Source organism: Apostichopus japonicus, chromosome 2 (assembly GCF_037975245.1).
Source record: "Apostichopus japonicus isolate 1M-3 chromosome 2, ASM3797524v1, whole genome shotgun sequence".
NCBI lineage: Eukaryota > Metazoa > Echinodermata > Holothuroidea > Aspidochirotida > Stichopodidae > Apostichopus > Apostichopus japonicus.
The window spans coordinates 25,745,375-25,762,238 of record NC_092562.1 but is presented as its reverse complement, the minus strand read 5'-3'; the positions used below and the strand labels follow the sequence as shown (position 1 = coordinate 25,762,238).

Below are 16,864 nucleotides of genomic sequence, written 5' to 3'. Positions count from 1 at the left end.
AACATAGGTTGACTACTGCATAATATACGGTATAGGTTGGATACTATGTAACATAGGTTGACTACCGGTACTGTATAACATAGGTTGAATACTGTGTAACATAGGTTGACTACTATGTAACATAGCATAGGTTGACTACTGTATAACTTAGGTTGAATACTGTGTTACATAGGTTGAATGCTACGTGAGATAGGTTGGCTAATATATAACATAGGTTGACTAATGACTGAGTAACATATATGTTGACTATAATGTGTTGCATATATAGTTTGACTGCTGTGTAAAATTGTTTGACTGCTGTATATGGACACACTGCGTTATATTTAAGACATACTGTGCAACGATCTTAGTGTGTGCCTAACCTCATTCTCCTCTTCGAGCTTTCTCAATTGGTGTCAATTCCCTTTACCCTCACCCTTCCCCTCTTACCGCAACAACACCGCAACCCCACCGCTCCCTGTCACGTACATCCCCAGAAAGGGTCCCCTGTGCTTGTGTATACATAGGCCTGCATACACATGACCTGCATGGCCTGAATGCATAGTAAAGATGCGTCCAATGTATTTGATATAAAACTGACTGTAGAAGGACTTAATAAAACTGATAAAAGTAATCATATTCTCGTATATATACCCTGGGGTTTCCTCACTTCTCTAGAATGAAATGTATATTAAATCGATTTCTTATAGTTAGCTTTAGGTTATAGACAATACCATATATTTTTGACAGGAAATCAAAGAAGCATTCATATTTTTTTGCTCAATTCATAATTTGTCTTTGTCCTTTGGCCTAGAAAATCATGGAATTGATGTCCTCCCAAAGAAAACCATTCAGACATTTCATTTCATGAAAAAATGACAAATAAAGAATAAACGAGTTATTGGTAAGGAGTTACTGTATATCCTCAGCAAAAATACAAGACATTGTAACTATCATTACTCGAATACAATGCTTTTCTACACAATTAATTGTATACCAAGAGCATTTTAAGACAATGTGTCAAACTTTCCTAATTAACCATAACCATACCACACCTCGGTCCCACTCTGACACATCCGTCCCCAGAGAGCGACCGGTGTATTAAGTTGTCCACATACACAGATATACACAAATGTTCAAGTGTTTACATGTACAGTAAGCATGCACGCAAGATATTGGGCATAACCAAAAACGGTATAGTGGTATTAATAAAACTCATATTTTCGATATTAATTTTCCCCACACAGGGGTTTTCTCACTACATAAACAAAATCTCTGGATATAGAAATGTATATTAAATATCGATCTAGTTCTTTAGCTGCAGGTTGGACTATAAACAATATATATAATCAAGAAATCCTTGGCATGAAATCAAAGAAGCGTTTAACTTTTTTTTTCAATTCTTACTTTGCCATTTTTCTTTGGCCTCGAGCATAATGGATTTGGAAATCATTTCGGTCTTTCATTTTATGGACAATGACACATACAAGAAGATCAGTTCTTTGTATAATATACGTACATCCTCGGAAAAAAAAATAAGTTGTACTTATTATTACTCGAAAAGATGAAAAAAAAAAGCATTGGTCGTGCCAAACCTCGGAATATTGAAATTCTCCGCTGAAAGGAATGGAAGTACCGTATACCTGAAAATATATCTTTTCACTTCATTCCATCAAAATAACTACTGAAGGGGTGCAGGAGTGAAGTGGTGCAGGGTGCAGGTTGCAGGGTGCAGGGTACAGGGGTGACGAGAGCCGGATCGAGCCCACAGGGTAATTTATGTCACCAGGCATTGTTCATATATCCTATATTTTCCAGGCCCCTTACCTATTTTCCGGGCCCCCAAATTGACTCCGGGCCTCGAGCTGTAACCCCCTTACCCTTCTCTCCTCTCACCAGGCCTGCAGGAATGACGGGAATATTTAGAAAGGTCAAAGGTTGTACATCAAACGATGATGCAAATTCACCGTAACTTTCTTGGTCACAAAATAATCTGTACTGGATTATTTTTTTTATTTCTTTTACAGTTTTGTTTTCTGTTTTTGTTTTTTTCCATTTCATTTTATACTTTTTAAGAAAAAGTCACCCAGGAAAGAACCTGGGCACGAAAACCAAACTACCAAACGACTGATCCGCTCTCAGCCCCAGTCCCCTTGCATCGGGACTGTGACTGTGTGATCATCGTCAGGTGTGTATCACCATTCCCGAAGGGAACAGATACTACACATGATCTTAGCCATTTCATTTTATTGTAGAAATTTACATTTAGAGATAAGAGTAAAAAAATAAACAGACTAACATAAAGGCTGCCTATATGCTTACGTGATGTTTCATGTAAAAGTATAATGTAAATAGAGAACGGATATGATGAAACTGATAAATGCTATTTCTATTCTTATACTCTGTGATTGTAACATCATATAATCTACGTCTCTAACTTGAAAGCTATATTAAAGAAATTGAAATATATATGTCCAGTCAAAGTAAAAGAGCTTAAACAAATGGGTGGGTGAGGTTGGGTGGGACTACAGATGTCACTATGTTAAACTATTCGTGTATTTAATTCTTTATCTGACAGTCTGAGGACGGATATATGGCTAAAGTTAGTTAAAAAGTGTTGTTTGTATCGGTGCTAATGACATAGCTGCAACTGTATAGCGGTATCACTATATATATACATATTTCATTTTCGTACATAATCAAGAGTATGGCCATTTACCTTAATATTGAAATTATAATGCTGGTAATGCTTAAATCTGTTAAAGAACCTGAAGTTTGTTTTTACTGATATTTAAGGATCATATAAGCTTATTTTGCAGCAAACCAATTAAGCTTTGAGTCAATACAAATAGTTTATTTTATCCAGGCGATGTGGGTGTTCATCATCTAGATCAAGGGAATTGGGGCCTACTCTACGGGCAAAGTCAGGACGCCAGTTAGGACGTAGCCAGCTGATTTCGAGGGATTCAAACAAGCATAATTATGCGATCTTTGTAAATTCATCATTGCTAAGTGGAGAGAAAAACACGGACGAACGGTTGCTGTCTGATAAACAGTTCTTTGTATGACAAACATTAGGAATGGGTTTTTGCAAGCGAAGGCCCGAGGTAGATAACAAATTCATTGAATGCATTAGTAATGCTTAAAGGATATTTCAAGACTTTTTGCTGTCAACTAAATTGTCAGGATATATGTAATGACGTTTTCCCCCTTTGTGCAAAATGTCATGTAGGGCCTATATGTGTTGCCAGGTGCGTTTTGAGTCGTTTTTGAAATTTTCAAATAAACTTTTGTAATGCAATAGCTTTGCAATACCAATGATATGAGTTCATTTGTTTCGATGCCTGTTGTAATAAGCTTTGTACGTTTGAGTTGTTTGTTTAATATAATATATGTAATAAAGATGTAATAAAGAAAATGTAATAAAGATAATATATGTAAATAATAATATATGTAATAAAAGATAATATATGTAAATCTTATTTTTACACTTCATCGACTGAATTTGCAAACCATTAGTGGTTCAGGGATGGGTTTTTTTCCCCTCTCTCTCTTACCTATTTTAATCAGAGGAAAGCTATTGGTGTAAATGTCATTAAAAGTAGCCCATTACAAAACCGTGCTTAACATTTGATGATATATCACTTATAGTATGTTATGCAACAGTAGAGACCATTTGCTAGTGTACAGTTTGTGTTTTGTTCATATGCTGATGGCAATATCAGAACCTTGGCAGTCAAGTTTACGTGTGTTGCATGTGTGTAACACCAAAGTTGGAAACATGTCTACGACAAAATGAAATGATGTCTTACTTGGAATATGTATATCAGCCATACTAAACACATGGGTTTGATTAAATTCGATATGTGTATTAATGACATGGAGGTGCTAAAATATTAATAATTTGGCATTTGACATATTCATGCATGGTACGATCAGTTGGTGGTAGATGCATGCTCACATAATCAATTAATTTAATCTCATTAATTAATATACATCGCTGGATGTGTCTAGAAAGTTTGCAGTCTAAAAAAATTGTTAAAACAAGATTTTTCAACAAGTTGGATTCATGTCATACTTAGTATATATGTTGGCCATAATGAGTACATGATCTCTTCTGCCCTCATGACATGTTTATTAATGACTAAGCAAATACAAAATAGTCCATTCATATAGTTTTGTAAATTGCCAATACTGTAAATGGCCATGGCAACTTAGACTATGATTAATAGACTATGATTAAAACATATAAAGGCATTGAAACCATTTGATGCATATTTCTGGTTTAGCATCTTACAAATATCATGTTCCTGTCTTCCACTCACAGGTTGGGAACAAACTTGCCACATTTACCTTCAGGCATTGGAAAATAAAGCAGAACAGAACCAACCTTACGTCCTTGTGTTAGGTGATATGATAACGCCATCACAGATAATTGTGGAGAGATTTGCTGTTCTCCAGAATAGTTTGGTACTTTAAAAACAAGTCGCCCAGGAAATAACCTGGGCACGAAAACCAAACTACCGAACGACTGATCCGCTCTCAGCCCCAGTCCCCTTGCATCGAGACTGTGACTGTTTGATCATCGTCGGGTGTGCATCACCATTCCCCTCGAAAGGGAACAGATACTACACATGATCTTAGCCAAAAGGCCGAGAAGTTGGTGCAGTTGATGCTACTTTTAAGGCTTTCTATGTTTGAAATGTTGAGTACCCGTCCGCATGTTAATCTGTATGGGAAGTTTTTACAAGCTTCAAGGCAGTCGGAAAGAACTTACTTCATTAAGTACGCTCCCTACATAACTGTGATCAAAGTAAGGAGTAAAGCTAATTATTCTATAGTTCCATAGTATTGTAAATTACCTCAAACAAAGTCTCTCGCTGTATACATTGCAGTAAAAATGTACAAGTAGTTAGCAGACAGAAAATGGTTTCGTTATTGAGTGTTTTTTTCTGAGACTGCTGTAACTGTCATTTGTGCATATACCATTAACTTCTCTGTGTCTATTCAGCCGTGATAACATTTAGAAATGTACAATGATTACTGCTCAATATTCAGCTCTTATCTTTAAACGGATGATCAGGGTTCCTGCGGTCATAGAAAAACCTGGAAACATATGGAATTTCCCCCAAAGCAAAATCAAGACTTAAAAGACATGGTATTTTACAAAGCCTAGGGTCCACAAAAATTTGTGATTTTTTTAAATTTCTGTGTTGGAACAGGTTTTCAGCCAAGGTGCGGGAACCCTGGATAATGGTTGGGTACGTGTATTTTCTTATGTAATCTAAGTATTATTATTGGAGTGTGTATGGGTTAAAATAGTTTGTAAACACATTTATTCTGTTGGGTGTATAGATATTTATAAATAGTATTCAATGAAACAGTGGATTTACTGTGGCCAATTTTTAGTGTAAAAGGTAGACTTGATTACACATAGGTATACACTCAAACCACATATATCTGATAGATGAAATCGAACGAATGTAGATGATGCCAATACAGATACATATGGTATATATATATTGTGGGAAAATGTGGTGAAATAAATTTGACATTTTGGCTGTCATGCCCAATTTTGTCAAGTTAACTCTTCTTTTTTTTGGGGGGGGGGGGGTGGTGGGGGTATGTGAATGTTTAAAAGGGCTTTTTTATTTTCTAGGCATTTTAAATGCCGCATTTTACACTTAATATTGAGTGTGCACAAGTCTTTACAAATGCAATGAAATTTTCACTAGTTTTGTTTTCAAAGTTTAATGAAAGAACTGAAAGTAGTGTGTTTGATTGTTACGTCTCTCCTACCGTCTAAAATATGTTTAGTTGGAGGTCAGTCAAAGCCAATATGACTTTTCATGTCAATTTTGCCCGTTATAAGTAAATCATCATTATCGTCACATATTATTATTACTATACTTGTAGTTTTGCTACTGATATACTGTTATATCTATCAGCTATAAATATTACATAGCTATTTTATTGCGGGTCTGTTGTCCCTTGGTACATGTCCATGTGTGCTACTTTCAAATGTTTAGTGTAGATAAGGCCCTGAAGGGGTGGGAATGGTGGCAGTGTGCGGGCACAGTGCATTCAGCTTCCTATCGTATTTTAGTATTAAATTACATCATTTGTATCATTTTTCAGTAGTAGTTGTATTCAAGATAATTCAAGCTTGTATTCTATTATTATTGGTTTTAAAATAAAGTTTAACTTCTGAACCTTATTTTATTTGTTTTTCTCATATGAGAATTCCAGAAGATGTGATGTGGTTTGAAAAAACTCTTCTTGGTGTCCTTTTCAACTAGGCATTTATTGCAGATTCAACTCAACAGATTTTACACATCCGCTTCGTCATGGCTTCCTAAACATCTGCAGAGTTATGTTTTCCTAAGATGGCTTTAAGTAATGCTATACATTTTATATACAGCATAACTTTGTGGCATCAGTACACAGGCAATAGCAACTTCGACACAACCGTTGTGTCATTTCTTGCAGCGGCATTCCTATATTTTACACGACTGATGTGTTAGTTAAAGAAAACAAAGTTTCATTCTTTACAAAGACCTTTGGTAGATTTTATACAACTGTTGTGTTAGTTAAAGAACACAGTTGTGTCACTATCAAACATGCGTTCGATATAATGTACACAACACTTGTGCTAATATTTGAACACAATGTGTTATTTTTTCACAGGCTAAGTGTAGATTTTACACAACTTGTTTTTCACACAACATTGTGTAGTTGCCACACAACGTTTGCTATGTGCACTATGTACACGTACAGTGGTTGTGTAAATTTCTACACAATTTGCGTAACCTTTCTTTAGAGTGTAGGGGTAGCATTAGAGGTAGAGGTAGAAGTAGAGATAGAGGTTGTAGAGATAGAGTTAGCAGTACAGGTTACTGTATTAGTTTATTGGAGTTTAGCGATTGAGGTATACACGTATGATAATGGTATATACAGAAGTAGATAAAGGCCGAGCTATAGCGATGATTATGATTATAGCCAACTCTCTCCCCACACCTCCCTTAGTCCAAATATATCAGCTTTTTAGAAAAAACATTATTTTCACCTTAAAAAATTAAAGATGGTTCTACGCAGCAGACATATATTAGTGAGAGAAGACATAACTTCACACTCGTTGTATAAGTTCACTTAGGACACTTTAATAAAAATACCTCCAGATCATTCCTTTACTTGATTTTTGTGCTTCTTATATAGGCTAGGCTCTATAGTTAGTCATAAACCTATCCAATCGGAAAATAATAAGTCACCTAAAAGGAAGCATACGACACCCGTCGGGATTTGAGAATTATCAAGGACTAGCAATTCCCGGAAGTTAACAAAAAGCCAACATATAAAGGACAAATGTTTATATATGATGTTTTGTTTGTTTGTTTGTTTGTGTGTCGTCTCTTGAGTAATCGCAGTTTTCATGGCAACTATAAGAGAGATAATGGCATATCAAGGACTTGATTGGATGACGTTGCCATGGAAACTTTTCATGATAACGTCCCCAGCTTACCTTTGCTCTTGGACAGAGTGCACAGGAAGCATGAAAATATTTAGGAGTATACCCTAAGGGTCTAGCTATTTATGCACTTACCGGTATATGTATAAGGGGGTGTAAGTATCCCTGCCGGTGTGTGAGGGGATGGGGGATGGGGGGGGGGGGTGTCGCGGTAAGTATGGGCGAATGCTAAAAGCCAATTTCATATGACACTGTCGAACACAAGGAGAATCAAACTACATATTTCCATGTCGACCAGAAATATAGTACCGTAACTTCGTATCATGCAATGTACGACTAAAAAAACAACGGGTGATGGATAAGCTCGCGTTGAAAATGTTGGATACATGGCGGACTTTTCCGATCTATTTATTTATAATTCAAAAATGACATTTCGGAACACCTTTCATGGGTCCATTGACTACAATATGAGCAAGGTGAGTGCGTATAATGCACTCATACACTAACCCCTTAATCCATACAACATGCGCGTGGCGAATATATAGTGTTAATGAATGGTTTGAAGCTGTATCAGACTGAACGATAAAATAAAAATAAAACTGAACATTTTCAATAATGCTATTTAAAAGATACAAACGGGTGCGGATTACGGTGATAAAAGTTTGTACAATTATTATTGTCAATGTTTAATATGCTTGAAAATGAGTGGGTCCACGGAATGGGGAGGGGAAGGGAGGTGTGGTTGTTCCTGCAGTTTCTCCATACATTATGTTTTTATGTGTGATTATTCTTAATGATGAGCTCTCAAATGTATTACAAAAAAAAACTGTTCATGTATTTCTTACGTGTTTGAAGAAATAATAAAAATCAGTTCTAGAATTGATCGATGGCTTGATAAAAATTAATCAGAAAACGAGAAGGAGAAAAAATACACTTAGGGAGACAGATTGCTTTTCCAGGGGTAAATAAACACAAGTTCAAGGAAACGAAGGAGTTTCAAATTAAATTACAAAGCTTCTTCTACATAAAATGAAGGTTTAATCGGTGTCATCTTTCGAATCAATATGGAAAAAAATCGAGATGACAAAGATTTATCGCGATAAACATGATTGTCGTTCCTGTTCAGTATTTAATGTAGCTGTTTTCACATTTTAATTTGCAAAATTCCCTGAAGATGAAAGTCCAATTAGTAACTAAAAACTCGATAATTTTTTCTCAGTTTTCTGTTCTTTTTGATCAAGTTTAGAGTTACATCGGTATAGTTTAGAGTTAGAAAAGATTGGTGAGAACATCTCTATAATTAAAATCCTAAAAATAAAGGCAGCTTGAAATATGAAGTAATATGAGGCCTAGATTATAGGAGGGAAAACTGAAGTAAAAAGAACACTTAAAAAGACCTAGATTCTGAACCAAAAAGAAAGAATAGAAGAGATGAAACCTCATTTGAAGAGATTCTAAGCATAAACAGTAAAAAAAAAAAACATAAAAAAGAGAGCAAAACCAAAAAAAAAAAGCCAAAAGAAATATCAAATTATCAATTTTATCCTCAATTATTTGGCTATTTATAAAAAGGAATCAAATAACTTACATATCGGAACTGAAAGTGAAATATATCAAATCTTGTTCTGTAATATTAATTATTAATTAATATTAATGACACGATTTACGTAATATTGATTGCATAAAAAGGTTATGTTCAAAAACTTAACGTAGAGTCAAAAGATCGATTCAACGTATGACCTGCGTTAAGGACTCGATGGGTGTAAAGGGTTTATTAAAAATCACCATAATTGGTTACGTTTTTCATAATGGAAGTTATTAACGCCGATGTAAACTTCAGGGTCTTGTTTTTCATATTTTGCTATTCCAGTAGAAGAACGATAAAAGTGAAAGAAATATCACATCTTAATGATTCATAAATATATTATGCACCATATAGATTCATGTAGCCTTCACATATCACTATATACGTCAAAAGTTATATTCGTTGATAGTTTAGTATTATTTGATTCATCATTATAATATTTTGCACTGTCTTTCTTTCAATATTTGTTGTTGTATTGTTATCATGGGAAATGTTCATGAATATTTAGACAATAATCTAATTAATTCTATCATCATTTTTTTGCTAAACATTTGAAAAGATAATGTTGCAGACGTTGCTTTCGTCGTCGTTGTTGACAAATTTCCCACCGTTACCGTTTATTATCATTATTGTCGTTATTGTGTTTGTTGATCTTGCTATCGTCGTTGCGTTATCGTTGAAGTGGTCAACATTATCGCGATTGTTGCTGTCGCCAATGTAGTTTTCGTCATTGTACTGTTACTGTCGTCATAGTCAACATCCCTCTTTTTCGTAGTGATGTTGTTGCTGTCGATAATGACGCAACTGTCGTCGCTGTCGTTTACGACATTGACTGTATCGTCTTTGACGTAGCTGTTTCTGTTGTCTACATTATCACTGTACGTGTATTTTAGCGATGTAGTCAATGTAGTTTTTGCTGTCGACGGTGTTATACCGTTGAGTTGTCAACATCGCTAGCAGTTGTCGATGTCGTCGCTGTTGTCGTCGTCGTCGGGCTTTTTCCCGTATATAAAGCATCGCTGATATTGCGGTTCATTTCACTTTTGTCTTTCCTGTCGTTGCCGTTGTTGGCTTTGCCGCCATAGTTACATAGGCGTAGGAGGCGGGGGGGGGGGCTGGTGGGGGGGGGGGCTGCAGCCCCTCAACCAAATATTTTTGTGAATATTCGGGCAATATGCTGATAATTTTACGGGCACCTACTGAAAGAAATATAAATTGCAATGATGTAGCTAAAGGAAATGAATAGTTTAAAAATAATCTCCTTGGTAATTAAAATAAAATTCTAAGCTTGCCCGACTTTATGTTTCATTTCGTTTCCTTCATCGTATTCTTGGTTCATCTCGTCTTCTTCATTTAATAAAACAATAACTTGACGAGCCTTTTGATTTACCTTTTGTTAAGCAAACAGAGGGAACTTGGATCACCTGTTTTGAGGCTGTCCTGCAGTTATTTCATCTTTTCTTCTTGACAGTGAACAATTGTTATTCGGAAAGCAGTTTATTTTATCCAGGATTTTTTTCTGTGGTCATAATCTCCTTTTTAATCACCCAGTCAATTTCATGATCTTACCGTTGCAAGCATTTACAGTTGCAAACTAAATAATTTAATTCCTCACCATTTGACATTTCTACTCTAAATTGAAGTTTATTCTTAAGGTTAATAAATTATATGTTTTATCCCTAATGCTAAGATAAACCATATCAAAAAAATACAATGAGGTCATGAAATGTCTGTCTTACAGACATGACTTAAGTTAAGACATGTAAATAGGCCTAACCTGATTGCGTATAGGAAAGTGAAGTGAAAATGTTCTTACTCTTTGTCGGTATAAGTTTATAATAATTCTTTTTCTTATCTTTTCAAAAGTATCTACTGATGTTTTTGTTATTTTGGTCTTTAATTTGTATTTAAATATCTTTCAAAACAACCAAATGTAAAAGGTAACATTTTATTGAATTTCTTTGTAAGAAATAATTCATAACATAATTTTGCTTAAAATTGAAACATGCCAAATTTATTGAATCATGCAAAATGTATGTCCGTTTGTTCACTTTCGTTCAAGAACTTTGATTCTGATAACGATTTGGAAATTGGAAACGTACCCATGTCAAATTACTCACATTTTTGTGAGAAAAAAACCCATGAAACATGTACCCACTCCCCCTCCCTCCCCCTCACCATTTTATTTTTGATTCAATAAACTTAGCAATATGGCAACAGATGCTAAAGTATATCTCATGTTTTACTGAATCATTTCCATTTTATTTGTACATAATTTGTCAACTTTCTGTCGGAATACAGACTTTGTTCCTGTTTGATTAAATTTGTGTCCGTTTTCTTTTCATGCGTAATTCTTGTCACTGAACGCAGAAACGATAACACTTATATTATGGAATCAGAGATCCTTATGTGGACATGTCATTAATTTCAAACGTTCACATAATGGAAATGAAGAGAAACTTAACACTGCGTTAACAGTTTCAATACACAAATTAAAATAAAATACCTATCGACTGTTGAATAGCCTTTGGCTGTGCCTCTTTATGTTTCAATGGGGACTGCGAGTTATAATACTACTATTACGTTATGTTCTATTTTCATTCTGCAACAGAGTGCAGATTTCGAATAAATGGACGAGGGGGGAAATGTCATTTGAATAGATGTAAGAGATTGAACGTTAACATATTTTCGCTTCTGTTCTTCTTATAGGACAGTGACCTAACATTACATACATTTATACGCAGCTACATATAACACAACTAGGTATAGCCTATAGGTTTACGGTACGGTTAATGTACACTAACTCAATCATGCACAATACCGCTATCATAATATACATGACATAAATGTATGGGAAATGCATGGATGGGAAATGCTGTTATACCGTGTATGTCTATAGACTAAATACATTCATTGAGAGTTGTATATTGCAGGCGATATATAAACTGAATTACCTTTCCGATTATATAATAAGGTAATAAGCATGTTCTTCTGGGGGGGGGGGGGGTAGGCGGAGGGGTGAATTCAAAGTTTTACTTTCAATTTTATATTACAAGATGTTAGCTTTTTTGTAAAGGAAATGTGACTGATTATCAAGAGGGTGTTGGAACTGTTCTGTTAGTACATGCAGCTGTAGTCATACATACGTGCGATCAATACATGCCATTACGAATAGCTTTAAATAAGAATCTCCATTGTTATAGGGGAAAAAAGCTGTTTTTGTCGGACGCTTTCAGAGTTACTCTGAATAATTAGTAACAAGTATAGGCTATGTTATACTTTGAATCATTTTACACCCCAAAATTTCTTTGTTCGGATGGGGCTGGTTATGAATAGTTTTGTAATTGAAGGTATCAAATAGGGATCAAAAAGGGATAAAAAATGAAGATATCAAATATTAAAAATTTGTTATTATGTGTTTTGTACCGCCCCCCTGATTCAGCAGCCGAGTGGATTGATCATGTTCATGACATGTTAGCTGCCCCATGTAATTCTTTTTTTGATATAGTTATTATCGGGGACTTTAACATAAATCTACTAGGTGGTGGTAACAAAAGGTGGATGCAGGACACGGAGATGTACAACCTTGAAGCAAATAATAAAGGTACCAACTAGAGTAACTAATTTATCGTGCACATTAATTGATCATATTTATACGACTAATTTAAAGAAAGTCGAATTGTCAATAGCGCAGCCAGGCTTGTTGTAGATTGCTATGACTTCAACACACCATCGTTGAGTATCCTCCATTCTTTGCACTGGTTGCCTGTTGAATTCAGAATTAAGTGCAAAGTACTGATCCTGGTGTATAAGTGCATTCATGGAATGGCACCCGCCTATTTGTCAGACGATCTGTCCTTCCAGGTCAATACTCGTTATACCTTGCGTTCTAGCAATACACTCACTCTCACTGTTCCCAGAACTAAACTGAAAACCTATGGCGACCGTGCCTTCCCATCAGCCGGGCCCAAGCTCTGGAATGGTCTGCCCATATCTGTGTGGAGTTCTCCTACTCTCAGTCAGTTCAAGTCTTGCTTGAAGACTCATTTTTTTTTTCAAGTTGGCGTTCCATTAGGGTTGTACAGCGCTATTGAATACTTCGTAGATTTTAGCGCTTTATATAAGTTCATTTATTATTATTAATACTGAAGTTCCAAAAATTAAGTTGAGTGACCATTACCCGATATATTTCACTTAGAACACGCTGCCTTACACCAACCATGCATCATCAAAAAAGACGGGTCACGAAACCATGAAATATCGTGCGACAAATAAATTAGATGTAAATGCGTTCAAGCAAGACCTATAAGGTATTGTTCTTGGCAATCTGTGTTGCAGGTAGCAGATGCAAATCGTTCGTTAGAAAATTGAGAAAATATTTGTCTTAATATTGTTAATAAACATGCTCCCCTAAAAGAAAAAAAAAGTTCAAAATAAAAAATCAGCCCAAGTGGTTCAATGCTGAGATAAGTCATGCCATTAAAATGAGGAATTCGTCAAAATTAAAATATCCAGAGATATATCGATTCTGGAGAAACAAAGTTGTAAGTTTAATTCGATCAACTAAACAAAGTTATTTCAGAGATTCTAATGTTAAGGGCAAAGGCGATTCCAAAGCTATTTGGCAAATCCTAAAAAATATTCAGTCCAATGATACTAAAATGAAAAGTCAGCAGAAAATAAGCACGATAATCAACAATGGTAACCTAGAAGCAGATCCACTCGATATCGCTAAGTCATTTAGCGAATTCTTTACGTCTGTATCGTCTAAGTATCTTATTGGTATTAACAACAATGTGGATGATGATTATTTAGCAAGTGTTTAAGAGTTTGTTTCTTCCAAATTACGCAATGGTGTTGCATTCCAGATTCCAGAGGTGACTGATGAATTTGTCTACAAAGCGCTTATTTCAAAGGATGCTACTAAAGCCACCGGTCTGGGCGGGATTAGCTCCTATATCTTCTTAACTTATCTGCTAGTGAAATAACAAACAGTATCACCAATGTAGTGAATAGTAGCATCAGAAACTCCGTCTTTCCTACTAAGCGGAAGAAAGCCAAAGTTGTTCCCATTTACAAGAGTGATTCAAATATAGAAGTATCCAATTATCGACCCATTTCAATCTTGCCTGTATTATCGAAGCTATTAGAAAAACACGTTCATGGTGCTTTATCCAAGTTTTTAAATGCATTTGGTCTAATACGATCGTCCCAGTCAGGTTTTAGAAAAGGGCACTCTTGTGAAATTTCATTACTAAAGATAATCGACGACTGGAATAAATCTATTGATAGTGGATATCTTATAGGATCTGTATTTCTAGACCTGAGAAAAGCATTTGACCTAGTAAACCATTTTATTCTAATAAATAAGTTATCTATATATGGTCTTTCCGAAAGCTCTGTTGCATGGTTTTAGTCGTATTTATGTAATAGACAACAATCTACATGTGTAAATGGTGTATTTCCCCCCTTACTGCCAGTAACATGTGGGGTGCCACAGGGGTCAATTCTGGGCCCGTTGCTCTTTGTTTTGTTTATTAATGACATGGTTCAAAGTATTAATTATTGCAATGCGGACATGTATGCAGACGATACAACAATTCATATGAAGGGCAAGTCTATGAATGATTTAAATACCAAATTTAATGAGGATATAGATAATGTTTGCAAATGGTGCAAGAAAAATGAAATGGTTATAAATAATAAAACTAAAAGCATGTTGATTGGTTCAAGACAAAGGTTGAAATCCATTCCAAATAACAAATTAAATATTGCCGTCGAAGATTCGACAAAACGACAATGTAAAAATCGACAATGTATTATCTTGGAATGAACAAGTCGATTCTGTTTGCAAGCTCGTTTCCAGTAGATTGGCTCTTCTTAGACGCATAAAACCATTCATTGATACCAATACTTGAATTCTATTTTATAATGAATATATTTTACCGATGGTTGAGTACTGTAGTTTAGTATGGGGAAATAGTAATGCCAGAAATGTTCTCAGACTTAGTCGTTTACAGAAAGCTGCAGCAAGAATTATTCTCAATGCAACATTTGATGATAGATCTGAAGACCTTTTTAAAACTTTAAACTGGTCCTCACTCGAAAAACGTTTAAAATGAAAAAGATTGACAATGGTGTATAGGTCTTTTAAATGGTCTTGCTCCACAGTATGTTGTGGAAAATAATATACATAACCACTCTCTTAGGTCCACCACACGAAATTATTTATTTTTAGAGGGTGGTAATACCCAGTATCACCAGAAAACATTTTCATATGTTGCTGCTAAGGAATGGAACGAATTATCAAAGGAGTGTAAGAATGCCAAGTCTTTAAATACTATTGAACGTTCTATGCAGGAGTTACTAATTTATTACTAATTTTTACTAATTTATTACTCTAATTTATTATGCTCTTAATTTCTTTTCATTGATTGTTCCATGTTGTATTTTATGCCATAGTCATTTTTTATTTTTTATTTTAATTGCCGTCTCATATTTTTATATTTTATTATTATTATTTTATATGATTATATTTTGTCATTTCACTATTAGTTATTTTATTTCAGGGCCTCGGGGGAGATTAGCTTTACGCTAACCGAGTATACCCTTTAATGTTAAATAATAATAAATAAATAAAAAAATGCGATGAAAGTTTTAACAAATTGGCGAAAACAAAACAAAACAAATAGACAATTTCACTTACGAAATCCAATCGTCCAGAAGACGAAAACTGGAAATAAGATCAGACTGAATCGAAAAGACATCCCCTCTCAGATTTTCCTCCCTCCAAAAGATAAACAACAAATTCAAACAGCCTGCCTTCCCTGCAGCTTCATGCCAACATTCTTTCCGATGGATTCTTCTTTTATTACAAACAGTGTCTTTCTTTTTTTTAATTTGAACGATATGCTGACCAGTAAAAAGTGTATAGTTATATATCGTTACCATATAATTCACAACGCAAACTTGACAGCCGTCAAATATTGAGCTAAACTCTGTCCGATCCTACTCCGTTCACAATCAATCAATATGTACGAATGAATACTGGTTACACGCTCTCTCAGCTACAAGTGTGATGAAGACTGAAATGGGAGATCGATGAATATGGAACGATTTTAATGAATTATTCATGAACTGTGATTACGTTGCACTTTCAGTTCCATTTTCGTCAGCGTTTTAGACAGAGCGAAGTCTATATATATATATATATATAGCCTATATATATATATATATATAGCCTATATATATATGAATATATATATACGTCTATATATATAGTAAATATATATGCCTATATATAGACATATATATATTTATATATTTCCTATATATATATATTTATTTCTATATATATATATTTCTATATATATATATATATATAAGATTTAGAGATATAAGATTTGCTTTGCCATAGTGGGATGATGTGCCTTATATTTGGGAAACCGTCATTTAGACACTTTTTGGATTCTTATGTACAGACAAAATGCTTGCCTGACTTGTTTTAAATAAATATTTAACAGAACTTAGGCTATACCAGGCTAATCCATCGAAAGATCTTTCCTGATGACATTTTCCCTTCTTTTGTTCTTCTTGCTTTTTAAACCGTGCTTGTAAATAGTTAACTTCGTGTAAGAAAGGGGGATAAATGTCTTTTCATATCGTCTTACAAGTTAATCTTTGTTTTGGTTTCGTATACATGTGGGCTACGTGAAGACAAACTCGAAACAAAAGCCGGCCTTTTCCTCGGGCTGATTGATATCGTATGTAGTGACGTCACTTCTACGAGAATGAATCAATTACGAATTTGCACGTGCGTATGGCACATTGTACTT

General features: G+C 34.8%; 1 protein-coding gene and 1 pseudogene across 3 annotated transcripts in view; both read right to left on the bottom strand.

The window, feature by feature from the left end:
- LOC139984055 (adhesion G protein-coupled receptor L2-like) overlaps positions 1–16,090 on the bottom strand; it is a 63,609-nt gene extending 47,519 nt beyond the window's left edge. For 2 of the 3 annotated variants that reach the window (XM_071997725.1, XM_071997731.1), the window contains exon 1: positions 15,736–16,089. In XM_071997725.1, the coding sequence (XP_071853826.1) occupies positions 15,736–15,796 (61 nt within the window). In that variant the 5' untranslated portion in view covers positions 15,797–16,089. Of the gene's footprint in view, positions 1–15,735 lie in introns of all 3 variants that reach the window. The other variant, XM_071997740.1, reaches the window with a different exon arrangement.
- Positions 4,420–4,643, bottom strand: LOC139957946 (U2 spliceosomal RNA; annotated as a pseudogene).
- Positions 16,091–16,864: the final 774 nt, after the last annotated feature.